Source organism: Vipera ursinii (assembly GCF_947247035.1).
Source record: "Vipera ursinii genome assembly, chromosome: 5".
NCBI lineage: Eukaryota > Metazoa > Chordata > Lepidosauria > Squamata > Viperidae > Vipera > Vipera ursinii.
In genome coordinates, this window is record NC_139518.1 from 35821729 (window position 1) to 35839624 (window position 17896).

The 17896-nt window shown below is 37.7% G+C and overlaps 1 protein-coding gene across 1 annotated transcript; it reads right to left on the reverse strand.

Annotated features, from left to right (window-relative positions):
• Positions 1–7334: 7334 nt before the first annotated feature.
• LOC310640953 (transcription cofactor HES-6-like) lies at positions 7335–11488 on the reverse strand. Its single transcript, XM_083363544.1, has 4 exons — positions 11231–11488; positions 10984–11070; positions 10760–10841; positions 7335–9912 (listed from the first exon to the last, which is right to left on the reverse strand). Exons 1-4 carry the CDS (start codon positions 11309–11311, stop codon positions 9467–9469), a joined length of 696 nt encoding a protein of 231 aa, XP_083219670.1. The 5' UTR covers positions 11312–11488; the 3' UTR covers positions 7335–9466.
• Positions 11489–17896: the final 6408 nt, after the last annotated feature.

The following is a 17896-nucleotide window of genomic DNA, read 5'->3' on the forward strand; positions in this document are numbered from 1 at the left end:
CATTAACACATAATTTAAAAAATACTACTTATTTTTTAATACTTCAATTCATTATATATAAATCACTATGATTTTGAACCATTTTATATATCATTGAAATTGCAAATACATTACATTTTGGAATTATATGGCTAGTAATATAGCAAGTAGAGAAAAGAATGACTAACTAATGTATCATTAGCTGTGATGTAAGTTTCATACTACTATCCTTAACTTGTATAATTTTTTTAAACAATTAGCAAGAAACAATTTAAGCTGCAAGGAACCAAACCACTTTATAATACCTTTGAAAGGTTGCCAATCCTCTGCCCCCCATTTGTTTATTTTTTCTATTTAACAAGAAAAAGAGAAACTGATAAATTTTAATCTTTCCCTCATACTGTTGTAGATGTTGAACAGGAATTGAGGGGGAAGAATAAATGGCAACTAAAGAAGTCATACAAAAATGAATTAAAGTGCATTAGCAATATGAGCTGAATTTCTGTGAGCCTAATAACTAAAAGTCAGATTTCTGTGATGTTTAGTCCCTTATTAGATTATATATTTTTAAGTAAACAAAGGCAGGCCCTTTGTATCAGTGAAAGAGTTAATTTCATTAGAGTAGATTACTCTGCTTTTCCACATCTCACATTTTGAAAGCCCAACACATAGTTTATGTTTTCACATACACAAAAGTTCTAGGTTTGAGATATTTCTAGTCAATAAGTTATCTAGTCAGCCAGTGAAATGTAAATTGTTCCTGTCTAGGCCACTGACGACCCAAGATAAAATGATCACATGCTACTTGCTATACTGGTCAAGGGGAAAAGTAGTGGAAATATTCCTTTTTTCTTCCTGACAATAGCTACCTGTCTTTCATTTAGCTGCTACCAGAATTTTGGTGAAGTTATCATGAGTAGAAAGTGGTTTCCTTGTACTTGTTTAATGACCTTTGCAGCAATAAGAACACCTGTGTAAAAAGATCTCCTCTCATTGCCTCCCCAGAACAATCTAGTGAAATAACTTGGGCTGAGATATTGGAGACTTGTACCATGATCTTCCTTATCCAAGTCCACTACCAATTCCATTTTACTACACTGGTAAACGTATATAAAGACTTATCAGTAACACATGATGGCCTTCTCTTTTGCAGTCTAATGCCAGTTATAAACATTCATGCACCAGAAAGATAGGTTTTTTTACAATAAAACTAATATCACTCTTCTTAAGAATATTCTTTTGAATCCAGTATGGATTCTTATTCCCTCTCCGATAACTGGTAAGCTTTTGAATTTTAAAATCCTTTTGTAAAGTATCTCCTGAATTATATGTCAACGTTCTTATAATTATATTAGGGCAAGAATGAGCAAAGTATAACCCCTAATTTCAAAAGGTGATTACAAAGAATTCATAATTATGGGAAAAACAAAATGAAACAGTCCTGTTTCTGCACAGAGGATGGGGGTTTCCACCATTTTAGGTCTTACCTTTACCTTCCCCCGCTCCTTGCCTGAAAACATTTCTGCAGTGAAACACATTAAAATAAATATAAATTTAATTAGGAGCAACAAGACCCATTCATATTATTTACTCCAGTCTGTCCAACTGTGTCATTGGGCTCATTCTTCAGATTAAACCACAATATGATTCATTTAAATTTAGGATGTTGTGAACACTCAATCAATTGTTTTTATTTGTTGTGAAATTTATTGTAGGCTACGGTTTAAACCAATACAGGTAGTCCTTGACTTACGACCATAATTGAGCCCAAAATTTATGTTGCTAACTCAGACATTTGTTAAATGAGTTTTGCCCCATTTTACAACTTTTCTTGCCACAGTTGTTAAGTGAATCATTGCAGTTATTAGGTAATCAGGCTTCCCCATTGATTTTGCTTGTCATAAGGACACTGCAATCATCCTAAATATGGACCAGTTGTCAAGCATCCAAATTTTGGTCACATGACCATGAGGATGCTGCAATGATTATCAGTGTAAAAATCGGCCATAAGTCACTTTTTTCAGTGACGTAACTGAATGGTGACTAAATAAACGGTTGGAAGTTGAGGGCTACATCTAATTACAATATATACTTCCTACGTTGAAGTTTTTGGGAATATGCTTACCTAAAGCAAAATCTGCAGAAATAATCTGTGGAATTTTAATTAGCAAAAGGATTAGCTACTGAATAATCTCTGCAGCTAAATCATCAGGTTATGCAGACCTGATGTTATTGTTATGTTCTTTTGGCTGCCAAATCTCTAGACAGCAAAATTACCTTGGAAATAGAATGAAGCAGTTACTCTGGATTTAGTATGAACGAAAGTTCACCTTGTTTAGGAAGAAATTTGAAACAAAGATATTTATAATATTTATATAAGTGCTGCTTATCTGTGATGTTCCTTGGACCTATTTATATTTATATACTGTACCATAACAAGAGTTTGCATGATCCATTTGTATACATGTAGAGTGGCCATATGCAAAGAGGAAATGCATCATCAAAAGAAGAGGACAAAGAGTGACACTTACAAGGATTCAGAGATGTATATATTTAGAAATAATTATTTTAATTCATATAATAGGAAAGAAGGTCTGCATAACCTGTTCAAATGCATAATGAGTCTATAACACATGTAAAACTCTTGACTTTGTCTTCTTACAGTTTCAACTGGATTTTGACAAACTTTCAAACAAATAATTGTTCTTTGTAAATTAGGCAATATGGCTTCCTGAATTTGAGAATCAAGAACTGAATCATTTCCTTTGCAATCAACACCATGTTAAGAATATGTGAATAGGAATGGCAGATTGTCTGGTTCCTATTCACTTGATTGGATTAATTATGACTTTTCATAGCCATGATAAGCTTTATACAGGTAACAAGCAACTCTCAACAGATGAGAAACCAAAAGGCATCAGCGATCCTACACTTATAATCCAAGAGGCCCTTTTCACCAAAGGATTAATTCCATCAACTTCTTTTAGCAATTCCTCAAATCACAAGTCTGCTAAGCTTGTAAAGCCGCCCTGAGTCTTCGGAGAAGGGAGGGATATAAATGGAATTAAAATAAAATAAATAAATAAATATTCACAGATTTCATGATGTTTTAAATACTTCAATACAATAAATATAATTCATAGGAGGCAAATTCTAGCTTTTATTTTAGCAAATAAAAACAATGAAACTTGTATTTATCAAGTGCAATGATTTATTTCATGAGAATTTGAAACACTGAAAGTATTTCATTACTGCAATCAAAGACCAAAAATGCACTACTTACAAAATTGATAAACTGATGAGCCACAATAAAACTAAAAATACTAAGCAGTCATGTTTTGATATGTTATGTGGAATATGAACTTTACAAATAATATTTAGAGACATTTAATGAAATTAAGTAAGAATTAATCTCAATGCCCTAGAAACTTAACTACAGGTAGTCCTCGACTTACAACAGTTTGTTTAGTGACTGTTCAAAGTTACAACAGCACTGGAAAAAGTGACATGACTTATTTTCACGCTTACTACCGTTGCAGCATCTCCAAGGTCATGTGATCAAAATTCAGAAGCCTGGCATCTGACTCATATTTATGGTAGTTGCAGTGTCCTAGGGTAACATGAGCACATTTTGTGACTTTCTAACAAGCAAAGTCAATGGGAAAACCAGATTCACTTAACAACCATGTTACTAACTTAGCAACCAAAGTTATTCGCTAAACAACTGTGGCAGCAAAGGTATAAAATGGGCAAAACTTTACTTAGCAACATAAATTTGTGGCTGAATTGTGGTCATAAGTCGAGGACTACCTGTATTAACGGGGATATATATCACACACAGACATTCTTATAGGGGAAAAAAATGAGCTATGGTTTCCATAAGACCCATCTCACACCAACAAAGCCCATCTTCTTATGGGATTTTCTTGCATCTTTTTTCCAAGATACCTCTTGGTAGCATATTAAAGCATGCTAGGGACAAAACTCCCCTATATTTTGAAATTACATTTGACTTACATATCTAGCAATTGTGAAACAGGCTGACCACTAGAATACACCATTCTTGGCAAACTACTTTGTGCTTCTTAGCTCTTTATATCTCTATTCCTCTGGATTCTTTTTACATATAACAGGGTAAGAAAGATGACCTTAACAAAGATATACAGGAATCATTACCTAGGCAAAAGGGGCAAAATTATTTTTTAATTCCAGAACAATAAGATAACATTTGGAAGCTGTTTAGATGCTTCCCTAATCGCTGAAGGCTATGGAGGCATATCCCCATCAGACTTGCAAGATTGTGTTGTTATACCTAATCTTAATAAAAGTGACATTGGACTTCCTGTGAAGCTGATTTCCTGATATGGACTTCCTACTAAAGCTGATACATATATAGATGCTTGGCTTTCTAGTTCACTTTGGATAGCATTCTCCCTCATATATTTAAACAAGGTGAGTACCAAAAAAATCTATCAGTCAGTCTTGAAATGAGTCTTTATTATGCCATGTGATCAAATACTTGCAAGCAATAATCAAATCTACCATTATGTGGATGCCCAAATAGACCTTAAACAACCAATGAAGAGAGAGGGTTAGTTGGCCATATCCAATCCTTAACGGATAATCCCCCTTCTGCATTTTTGTCCCTGCTGGCCGTTTAAAAATTAAATGAACTCACTTTGACAATATCATCTGTATAATATTATAATGTAGGGGTTACACTGGTCTACCCTCAATCACAAGAGGCTTATTTGGTGAGTTTGGCCAGTTACTGCCCATCTGCCCAACATACCTCACAGGATTGTTATGGGAAAAATAGGAGGAGGAAGCATTAAGTATGCTGCCTTGAACTCCTTTTCCAAAAGATAGGACATTAATCAAATAAATACGTTTCCCCCCTCCATTGACATTGTATATTTAAGTATCAATAATCTTCCTGTGAAGCCTTTTTATCTGGGTCAATATTATTTACAAGAACGTTTATTGATGTTAAAGCTAATTTCTCTAGGAATCTCCAATTTATCTCTTACTTGATGCAGCATGATAGGGTAGAGAATACACACACACACACACACACACACACATATACATATACATACATACATTATATATATATACATCCAGAATCCTTGGCAAATCTAGCACTATACCAATATAATAAATAACTGCCCAATAATAGATTGCTACAAAATTTTTGTTCCTTAACAAACAACAAAGTAATTACAAACCATAATACAGCTACAAAGCAATCACTAGAGGGGGAAGGAGGAAGTTCGTGGGAAGAAGAGAAAAAGGATGACTACTCCTTATATAACTGCTGGAAATTACATTCCCCCCCCCAGTATTCCTTTTCCTGCCTTTATCAAAGAAGTGTCAAATCTGACACCTTTGCAATAAAGAAGTGAAAGTTTTTGAAACCCTTATAACACCTAATCAAGGGATGTAAACTTTCTGTAAACCCAATTTGTGGATTAAAGTATCTCTAACATTTCTCAAATGCTTTTTTTGTCATTGTAATTATAAATTAGCTAGTTGAAAAAGAAAAGGATGAAATGGTCTTCAACCTACTTTTCTGAAAGAGAGAACAACTTTACATACTTACCTTCTATTTTAATTCTAGTGCCCTAACTAGTAAACAATACAGTAGAATTCCTCTTTGTCTTTACTGTATTAATCACAACAATCCATCCTTTTAAAAAATCTATTGATATATCTCAAATTCTGAAATCAAATCTCCCTTCAGTTTGAAGCACAACTACTAATTCTTAAGTTTCGTGTTTACCTTTCTCGTGTGTGTGTGTGTGTGTGTGCGTGTTCCCATTAGAATTTGTTACCCTGAACAGAGCAGGGGAACTGCAGCAACAATCACTGCAGCCCCCTTTCCATTTAGTGGGAAGGAGGATCACCAGCACTCTAACTGGTTAAACTAGTTGACTTACCGTACTGTAAACTGAAGCTGAAAATCACTTTTAGGTTTCTCTTTCATCTCTTTTATTTCCTTTTCTTACTTTAATATTTCTTTGTAGATGATGACTTGATAATGAAGATATGGCAGTTCTCACATAAAACCATAGTGCAAAATATGGCAGAGGCAGGCAGGATTTTACCATTATCTGCTCTATCCTCTGAAACAGAAGAAATGGTCAACTTACAGTATCTATTATAAGAGGTTCTAACTCTACAGTGATTCTGACATAAACTGTACATGTGAACTGGATTTTATTTTTGCCATTTTTTTACTGAACCTCCATAATAACAAAGGTTCATTGGTGAGGATGGTTAAATTTTAAAGAGCTGAGGATAAAATCTTCCACACTTCTAATACTCAGCTTTGTTGTGGCCATATTGTTATGTAGGTTTTTCCAACTCTGGCTGCAGCCTCCTGTGTGGCTACACTTACTTTCCAAGGGAGATGGGGGGTGGGGGAGTCCAGTTCAAAAGGAAAACACAGAGCAAGGTGAGAAGAATTGGAATCCTCTTGTTAAGACTTAATTGACAAGGTCTGTTTAAGTTTGTTAGACTTACTATCTCAACACATTGTACTATGTATCGTTTTTCACAAATATACACAAGCCCAATTAAATAGTGTTCATATCCTTTCAAAATGCTACCTTTTCTGAACCACTTCTTTGTAAAAGCCTAATGATATTCACTTACCTTATCCATAACTTTAACTTAATAAATGGCATATTGACATGTCCCTCATTTATCCATTCAGTTTTAAGAGCTTTAGTAACATTTAGTAACATTTCAGTCTTAAATGATTTCAGATCTATAATCTTTAAGACACAAACTTCCTCTTTCACAGACCCATACATACAGATTTCTAAACTGATGGACGCAGGACCTAGGACGCTGAGTTTCGTCTACCTGGGTGGAATAATTTTAAGAAGCCACCATCACCAGACACATTTTTCAAATATTATGTATTTATTTGAAAACAGAAGTTCTAAATGTATATATGAGGTCATCCTAATGCTTTTATCAATGAATGCAGTTCACTATGTGCAGTGTAGCTTAGAAATGCACCTCAATTACTTCAAAAGTTCCAAAAAGCTCTTCCAGAATAGCTTGATTACGTAAAAATATGTATTTACATACACTATTTCTTTCTTCATTCCAGATGGAAGATTACAAAGCATCTTTTATTACAATGTTCATTATTTATTAACATTTAAATTCTGAGAAGTATTCTATTCTGGTCTGCCTGCATGCATATGAAAATATTTTCTAAACTCTTAACTTTGAGAAGATCTTTTCACTCTCAATGTTGAAATAGAACATTGCACTGTCAAGTCTTCGGAGAAGGGCGGGATATAAATGGAATTTTTAAAAATATTCTAAATATACTTGTTTATTGTGTTGATCTTTTAGTGGTTCCTCAACATGGCTAAAACAATGTCATTTTTGGATGGAAAATGGGACTCTGTAGTTCCTCACTACAATATATTCTCAAGGTTTGCAATACAGAGGAAGAAACCAAGGATATAAAACCATTTTTGTTCTTTTATTTCAGTGTTTTCAAATGCAAACAATTTTGACACTGGAGGCAGACTATGTTTGACTTTAATGGAATTTAATCACATTACTGAATGTAGGATAGTTCAATTGCTCCAAATACTCATATCATCAGTAGATCATATTTTAGCCATTGTCCACCCACTGCAGGATGAGGACCTCTTCCGCAATATGGTCCTGGGCTTTCTTTTGCCAATTGGGCCTGTTGATCCATATATGGTGTTATTTCCATTCTCAATACTATTGCTTGATTTACACAAAAAACCCTTCCTCTATCTACCCTAGAAGCAGAAAGGCCTTTCCAAGGAAGCTCATTCCTTCTTGGGGGGCAAAAGGGGAGAGAGAATAAGAAATTAGCACACTTGGAGAGAAACAACTCTTGGGCCAGGCTTTCAATTAAGACCATTCACATCAGATGGCCTAAAAAGCAATTTAAAAAGCACACATCTTCCACATAGTTTCCGCTTTTTATTGTTCCACATAGTTAACAAAAAGAACTATTACACAGACAGCCCACATGTTTATCCCTCCCTTTTCCTAAATTGGGGCACTTTCGTAGGTTAACAACTTCTGCAATCTGGTGCCCAAAACACTGGATGTCAATTATCTTTGCTGGAGATACTGGCTGAGGATAAAGGAAACCGATAATGTCAGGTTGAGAAGACTGGCATAAGTATCTATGATATGAAGGCTTCCTGGAAAAATAACAGTAAGAGTACCAACACTTTTTTCCCCAAAGACAAGTGAGGAAGGATGCAGTGGAAGATTTTTTTTAAAAAAGTTGTGGTTATAAGCTTTCTGAACAATTGTGTCATTAACTGATTTCCATTCAACCACATTTCATTTGTCCAAACTGTCAGAGTTCTTAGTTTTAAATTGGTTTCTATGCACATTTACTTAGGTTCAAGCAATACTCAACAGTTATCCTTGCTTCTAAATGAGCGTGCTTGGGTAGCTTGAAAATCTGCTGGGATATATTTTCAAAGAATGAATCTGGAAGACGCAGAACAAATCTGAGGAATTTAGTGTGCTGAAATCAAGATCAGTCCAAGAACAAATGAAACATTTCAGCTTCTCTGGACTTGAACAGACAAGTTCAGTACAAGAATTAAGTGCTTAATTACCAATGTTTGCACTCAAGGGTACATATTTGTTAATCACTAACATGGAACTGAATATCCAGAGCAGAAATATTGTGCCTTAAAATACAAGCAATCAATGAACTTTTATTTTTAAAAAAGATTAAAATAAACATTTGACAAATGAATATACATGACACAGTAAAATTCATATTCATTTTGTGCTAGATGTGCACAAAACCCATTTCTAGAAGGCACCTGCCACCAATGTTCTAAAACTTTACCTAATTCAATCCTGGTTTCCAGTTTCCTCTTCCTTCACTGAAGGAGAAATCCTAGAATACTAAACTATCAAGAAACTAGCTGCACCAATCCCTTTCAGGGATTTTCCTTGGCTTTATTTTTTTTTTAAAAAAAATCTATCATTAAAATATATGAAATTCTGCATTAATGCTTTACTTCATGCCTTTAATTGGCTTAAACCAACAAGTTCTCAAATCCACAAGGGCTTTTTCTTAAACCAAACTACACGGTATTGGAGGCACCTACTACATCCCCCACAAGTAAAAAGTACGTTGCAAAAACAGTGCTGTGGATCAACAAAAGAGCTCTTTTGCATACACTTCCAAATCTTTTAACCCCACACCTCTAGTAATAATTAAGAAAAAACACACAAATTTCAGTTCTCATACTCACAGATGAAATGTTCTTACTTAGCAATTCAATCTGTCAGGATTTGACAGTGAAAGAGTGTAAGCTATACAGTCCTGCATACAGTAATTTTATGGCATAAATGCACGTCCTCACGTCTATATTTCAATGGCTAGAAGAACACAGGGCTCAAGTATTCTCCCTATTAGGTAGATCTGCGTTGATTCTTGTGAAGTTTATTACCACGGTCTCCACAAAGACTTGGAAAGGCTGGAGGAAGGCACATTTTGACTCGGAGACCTGTCCAGTCCATCCAAAGAGATGTGGCTCTGCTCTGCCTCTGTGTCTTCCAGATCTGAGCAAATCTCTTCACTGGAGGAAGGTGAAGGAAGAGGTGAAGTGAGACTGGACAGGCTTAAAGTTCCATGTGATCCTCCAGGCATTTGGGAAGGCCCATCTCCACTTGGCCACTGGCTGATGGAGGGATCTGATAAGACATCCACAATCAGGTCTTGAAAACTGCCTTCATTCAGGGGCATCGACTCCAAAAGGTGATTCAAAAGCTCTGCTGCAATAGTAGAATCAATCCCAGGACAATTGGAGACAAATGTATGAACTTCATGCATGCATTGAATATATCCAGCTGCAAAGCGTTCACTGGCCTCTCGCTGCATTTTGTCATCATCTGAAATGCAGGTAAACAAGGAAACAAACACAACCAAGTCACAAATCACTTCTTTCTAGCTCTCCCATCAATAATGTATTTGAATTCAATTCCCCCCTTCTCATGTTAACTAGATGTTTAAGCTCTATTACACTTGCACTCACATCTGTGAAAAACCCTTTTAAACTAACTCTAGGATCTCAAATGGGAGAATAATCAAAATTTATTGGAATATCCTTTCAAATTCTATGCATAAATTTAAATTTTTGACATTTTTTAAAATTTCACTTTTATGAAGCCACAAGGCTCTGCCGGTTTTGCTGCATCAGACTAATGTATCCAGCTAATTAAGATTGGGGAAAAAAAACTTATCACCTATGGATATAACAAAAGATACAGGGAAAGGAAACACTGAAATAATTAAGAGTACGGAGTGGAATAAAACAGGCCAAGGAGGAGGATCTTTGTTTTGTTCTAAAAGAATATTTAAGATATGTTCCATATGAACTTGGGCCTAATCCAGTTGTAAGAAAGGAGTAATGCATACACACTGTCTAACCGAAGAACCAACCAACCCCCCCCCCCAAACAATCACAAAGCACTTTGAAAGGTATTACTGTCTTTCCCAGAGAGTAATTGCAATTAGTTCCAATTGTGAACTACATGGAAAAAAACGGCCTATGTTCTCGACGAATGTGTCTTTTAGAACTGTTATCCCTTATACGGAAAAGCTAAGCAGGAGCATCCCCTGCGGGGGTTCACTCGCCAATCTACCGGAGCGTCCCTTTTAATGTAGCCAACCCCTCCACCACCACCACCACCCCTCGGAGGATGAGGCGCAGGGAGGACGAGGGCAGCCGACACTCACCTAGCGACCTGCTCTGCAGAATTCCCTGCACTCGCTTCACCGTCAGCTCCAGCACCTCGGCGTTCTCCATCTTCGTCTGGAACTAGCAGGAAGCAAAAACGCACAGCGGAACACAAGAGCGTCAGCCCGAGCCTCCCACCCCGCCGCCCCCCCCCCCGCCGCCGACGTCCCCTCTCGGGTCCCCTGCGAGGATCCCAACCCCAAATATACGCCGGCCAAGTTACCTCGCTTTCCGACAAGATGAGACGTAGCTCTTGCAGGCTTTCGTTGATTCGCGCCCGCCGCTTCTTCTCCACGAGCGGCTTTCTTGCCTGGCAAAAGGCGGGAGAGGAAGAAAAAGGAAAGGGCGTAACTTGAACAATCGCGGCACGCGCGTCTGAACGGCAATGAGAGCCAGCCTGAGTTTCAGGGACACAATTCCCGCTCCCGCCACCCACCCCCCCAGTTGGCATCCCTGACCTGGCGGCTCACCTTCCGATCTCCTCTGGCCTGAGAGAAATCCTCCTCGTCCCGGCTCGAGCGGCTTTTTTGAGAGCGAGAGGAAGGAGACATAGCGGTAGAGGGCAAAGGCAGCGAAAGCAAACGACAACCAGACAGGCCGGGGGGGAGGGGCAGGGGTGAAGGGAAGGAGAGAGGCAAAGAGAAGCGGCGGCTCCTTATGGCAGCAAAGCCGGGCTCCCGAAAGCTCTCCTCTCCCAACGCCGACCCTCGAATCCCCAAACCCGCTCGGCGCCCCCTTCCCGGGGCCGCCGCCCCAGCCTTATTTATAGTATCTGATTTGCATGTCAATGAGCCTATTGGACGCCGTGCGCAGAGAGGAAGCTCAAATGTGGAACCGAGCCACCAATAACCAGCGGGCGCTTTGTCTGTTCGGAGGCTGCCGAAGTGGCTTCCCCGGGCCTCGGAGGAGAAGCAGCGAGGAGGGAGGGGGGAGAAAATCGGACCAATGGACGTGAAGTCTCGTCCTACGTGCGTGCATGGAGGGGGTGGCGGGGGTGGGAGGATCGGTTGTTCGGAGCGTTTTGTTTTGTTTTGTTTTGTTATCCCTCGCTGCCGTTGGCGGTGTTTTTTTTTTGTGGGGAGCCTTTCAGTCGCGTCAGTTATAAGAAGAGTGGTAGAAACGGAGCGCTCGGTCTTCCTAATAAATTTCGTTACTAGATTGGCTAGAAAGTTTATAATTCCAGAAACTGGGCAGAATGAAAACTGCATATTGGGGAGAGATATCTCAGAAATGCTTATATTTATGCACAGGCATTGAGATTTGGGCAATTGTATTGTATAACAAAGACATGTGGTCGGGTCTATACTGTGGTAGCTTCTGTCTCATATTTCGCCATTGGGATTTGTTTTATATACAATATTGTACTAATTTACATCTAAACTTGAAAACATCAGTCAAGCGAACTGTGGAAGATTTCCGTTAGGTTTTTTTTTTCCTGCTACACTTTAAGCCTCACAAAAGTGACTGCTGTTACAGAACTTGATAAAAATGACTGTACTTTTAGGGAACATCTGGAGTGAAAGAATATGGGCAGCAACAATGCTGAAGAACAATGAAAGCAATCTTACGGAGTGACACCAATATAAAGTAGTTTAGCTTTATGCTGACGTGGTAGAACATTCACAAGGCAACACTTTGTTCTTGGAACTAATGCTAATATAGCAGCACTTGTAGATACTCCTGGCCCATCACTAGAAATTCTGCAGAAGCCCACTGTCCATAAAATTGCTCACTGCTTATTTCTTTATATATGAAATCAGTATTCTGAACATGATGATGTCACAGAACATGGAGCTCTTCAGCCCCTTTTTTTTTTGCTTCATAGTACAGCTGAAAAAATAATCAGGTAACTCACTGTATACAGTAGGGTGTCAAACTGCTGGCCCACAGGCCGGTTTATCATACAGAGGCTGCGCCGTGCCACCCCAGCTCTGGCAATGCAAAAAAAAAGTTGTGATACATCGTGACACGTCATGTGACGTGGCAAGTTTGACACCCGTGGTATACAGGTTTCATTTATATTCCATCAACAGTGTCTATAGGAGCAAGTTCTATAATGTTTGCATAATGCATGGAACAGAAGAACAACCAAAACCCTAACCAGGGCAGCCTGTTATTTCCTCCTGCTAGTGTTTGCCAGAAATTAGAACAAAAAGTTGTGCAGCTATTTACATGGGAACTAATTTTCAGTCATAATAATTAGATAGTTTGGTAGCATCTTTTCCAATTAACACATTTTATTAAAAGAGATATAAGCTTTCATCAAATGCACAGAGAAGCTGGACTGATGTATAATTTAAATTACACATCATTAAATTAAATTGACATGAAAGAGGAAGATAAGTTAAATCCATATGAAAATATCAAATCTATCAGACACTATGCTACAGTTGCATTTGTTCCAATCCACTTGGCAGAGATGCTCAATTGATAAGAGTTAAACCAGACATTTAGGATATTGAGTTAACCATCTATTGAAATCTATTGACAAATCAATAGAGTCAAATCAATTTCCAGAAGCGATTATTTTAAAGACCACACAAACAAACTATAAAACATCACTGGTTGTTAATAACAGTTTATAGCTCAAAATAAATGCAATATTAATATACCAGAGCTCATATTGGACAATGGTGCTATGCTTTTTTAGATACTGAGTGGCGGGCCCATATTTACATACAGACTATAATCCAACCTGAGGTAGATTCTCACAAGCAATGAAGAACAACAGGACAATTATATACCATAGGTAACAGACCCTGTAAGAAATCCTGGTGTCTACTTTGCCCCCAACCATACCATCACAGGCCCTAACAAGATTAGAGGGGCCCTCACGTACTCTTCCACCAATATGATAAATGATATAATCTGCCAGCAATACCCCTCAGGATTCTACACAGGACAAACAGGGCACATTTTGTGTAAAATAATTTTTGGGAGAGAAATTTGGAGTCAGGACTCAGAACAAGGATAACGTAGAAACAGCATTTCAACCTTCTTGAACGCTCTATAGCAGATCTTAAAGTGACTGTTTTGGAAAAATGGGTAACTTCAATACTCATAACTGAGTGAGAAGTTGCTGAATTCAAATAGTCAGAAACTTTCAGGCAGTCTCAGAAAGTCTGAAAGAGCCTATTCCCTCTTCATAATAGTATCCTGTATTCCACAATGGAAACATCTAAGGTAAATATCGTAACAACCATAAGAATAATAATTCCCAGTTGCCAAGCAGCAATAAACCATTTCCCGTAAACAGGATCCATTATGTCATGAATTCTAATATAATCACAGAGATATTGTGACTTAGCATAGAGGTAGCATACCTCTGCTTGACAAGCCGCATGAGAAAATGGTTTACAGATACAACTTTAGCCATCATTACATTTCCATTAACACATTCAAACTAATAAAAAAGAGTCTTGTACCATGCCTTTTGTCATCATTGAATTGCATTATTGTTCTACATGTTTAATTATCTCTTACAGCTTTTCTCAGTTAAGTGCCTTCTAGATTGCTGGGTCTACAACTACTAAAATAAAAAAAAGAGAAAAGAAAACCAATAAAGTAGCTAGTCCAGCACAAAGCAATTCAAGCTAAATTTACTTTTGTTTTTAAAACAAAAATGTAGCAGAATGTCACATAAGTACAATTACATGATCATAGAAACTAGGAAATTTGGGAGTCTGCACAATTCAGTTTGATAATATTTGAGAAGTATATACCTTGCCTGCTTATCTTTCTTATGTAGAAAGGAGAAAACCCTAATACCAGTAGTTACACTATTGACTGACAGTGACTTGGTTTCAGCAGAAAGGTTCAAAAAAGTCAAGGTCGTGGCCATAATTGTATGGTCAAAGCCCCACATTCTACGTGTGTCACTTGCACAATGCACTTTAAAAAAGGCTGGATTTTCTATTGCAAAGTCAACTTCTTGACTTTGACCTATCCCTACAGAAGTCATTGGCGGATGGAATGGAATCCATCTTCAGGTGCTAAAAGATCTCAGCCCATTAAGAGGAAACATTATTTTTGCCAAAGATTAAATATAGACAGACTACATGAACAGAATTTTTGTTTAAAGATAAATGTAATGATTGTGGAAATGGGGAATGATCTTGGGAGATAGGAGAAAGCCACAAACTAGGCAATGGTCAAAAAAGAGACACGTGAGCCCACGGAAGGGATAGGGGTGCGCAAACATCTCAAAAGGAAGCCTACTTAGTTTCTTGGATTGTAAAGATAAGGGGAGAAAGATGTACTTTCAGACTTGCAAAATTCTGTTAATGTAATCTTACAATAAAAATAGAAGTAGTAAATCTGGGTATGCTTCTTGTCTGGGCTACCTCAAAAGTTGACAAAATGTGAGTCTGCCATATAGCATCATATATCATGTGATATCTTTCCAGGATAAGGCATGTTATATAAAAACCCATCCCATTTTATTCTTGATTTCTATTAACAACCAAAATCCCTGAGGTTCCTTTTTCGTTAACTACTGGGTATATTGTCCTATCAGCACCATGGCTTATTGTGATTCAAACATTAAGCTGCAGTAGGTTTTATACAAAATACCAAGCATTAACCAATGTTAATAAGAACCTTATTTGGGCTCATGCAACATACCAAGCCAAAACCAATCAACCAAATCATATTGTGGCTTGGCTCAAAGTATGAAGTGGGGCAGGATCAGGGCACTGAGTAAGTAACAGCAAAGTCGTTATCAAAAATTATTTTAACATAAATGTCACTGCAACTTTTTTTTGTAATAGTCTATGTGTTGCTGATCTGGTGTCTTTGTTTGCAAAACTACAAATTCAATATTCAATAATCCTTAGTGTTGCTGACAGTGCTTACAAATGTAGAATGGAAGCATGTAATAAATTAGTTCCACTTTTTGCAGAACCAGTTAATCATTTTGAATGTTTTGCTCTTTCTACCATGTTTCCCTGAAAGTAAGACCTACCCCAAAAATAAGCCTAGCTTGATTTTTGGGGGTGGCCCTAATATAAGCCCTACCCCAAAAATAAGCCCTAATTTAGGGGTGAGGAGCATGCCTAAAAATTAAGCTAGGATGGGGGTGGAGCTGCCCCACGCACCCCGGACCTGCTTACTGTTGCAACCAGGCCTCCCATGAATCAATACATGCCTCGCCTCACTGGCATACTTCTTCTGCAGCACCCCCTGGCCTGCATTTTGCCATCAGAGGCCTTTCCAGAAGGCCTCTGTCGGCAAAACTCAGGGTGGGGGGAGCAGGGGGGGAACCGCACGCTTCAATCCATTCTCAGCTGCAGAGACATTTCCTTCGGCTGCAGAAGAAATAGGCCAGCTGGTTGGGGCTATGAGTGCCGCCACTGCGAGGTGAGACCATGGAAAAGATAACCCCAGAAAATAAGACCTGGTGCCTCTTTTGGAGGCAAAAACCTCCCAATGAGACCGGGTCTTATTTTCGGGAAAACACGATATTTACCTATTCACAAACTTTTATCACTTGGCTTTCCATTGCAAAAAAAAAATGATTCAGGAGAATTCAATAGAACAACAATCACTGCATGCTAACCATTGTTTATCTTTAATGAGTATTCTCTATGATACCTTAATAGCTGCTTCAAATATGCTTATTTTTTCCCAAGATCAGACTGTGATAATCATTAAGAAAAGCCATATGAGTTTCATACTGAAAACTTTTTCTCTTCATTTTTGCTGCTGGCATTTTCCTTCAGACTAAACAGTGAATTTGCGAATGTGAATGTAACTTGATGGTGATGACAGTTGGCAGCTGCAGTCCTGTAAACAGGCAGAATCAAAGGAAAGCATTAGATCTTGTCCCTAAGGAGAACAACAGGTGTTCGTTCTGTCTTCTTCTCCTGCTCCCAGGCACAACAAGGATGCCATGTTTCTGTTTGTCAATAAAATGAGGTACATACCGGTATACCGTAGATGTAAGATCAGTTATCATAGACACAAACAAGGTATATGAAGGCGCATTCAAGTGTATTCTTATTTTTTGTCAAACATTTTTATGAAACATTCTTTATTTTTGCCAGTTGTTTTATTTAATTGTTTTAAAATGAAATTAAAATGTTTAACTGTAAACCAAGAAGTGTAAACTTTTCACACAAGACCTATAAATATACTGTTAATAAGGGGGGGGGGGAATCCTATTAATTTTGGCTCAACTCAGAATACGTTTGACTTATGAATTATTAGTTTTATCATATCAGCTACTGCCTTTTGCTAATTCAAATGACTAGCACATAAGTATATATAATAAACAGTGGAAAAGGCAAGCCAAATATGTACTTTTAAGTATTGTAGAAATCTGCATGGTCATTTATAAACAATCATACAGTAAGAGAACATTTGTGTGGCAGAGATAAATTTCTTTTTATTACTATAAAGTTGATATTTTGCCTGTATCCAAGAATAAATAACAAAAGCATGAAATGACAAATACGCTTTTTTCTGTTATATATATATTCTATTAATTCTAAATTTTAATATTAAAATATTTTAAAAATATTAAACTAAAAAAATTCTAATCAACTTCTGGATTAGCCCCTTAAAATAAATCATGCTAATCTCTCAACCATATTGATTTTTTAAAAGTGCAGATTCATAGAAACCATAAACTATATTTCAGTGTCTTAAGGAGATCATGTAGTTTATGCTACAAAATATGAACAATCCTAAAAAAGCTTTGCATGTCTACATTCAAAAATGATTAAGGTTTAGTTTAGTTTAGTTTTAGTTTTATTAAATTTTTATACCGCCCTTCTCCCTAGGGACTCAGGGCGGTGAACAGGGCAGATAATAAAAGTACAAAACTACAAAAGTTAAAATAGAATTAAATTAATGCCCAAGATAAAACAGTAAAATATACAAATATTTAAAAACCCAAATTAACTCCCCATCAGGCCAGGCCAGCTTGTTCAAACAGGTGGGTCTTTAACCCGCGCCGGAAGGAGCGGAGATCCGGTGCCATCCGGAGCTCCACCGGCAGTTCATTCCATAAGGCCGGGGCGCCCACAGAGAAGGCCCTCCCCCTGGGGGCCACCAGCCGGCATTCTCTGACTGGAGGCACCCTGAGGAGGCCCTCTCTGTGGGAACGCACAGGGCGGAGGGGGGTTGACGCCGGC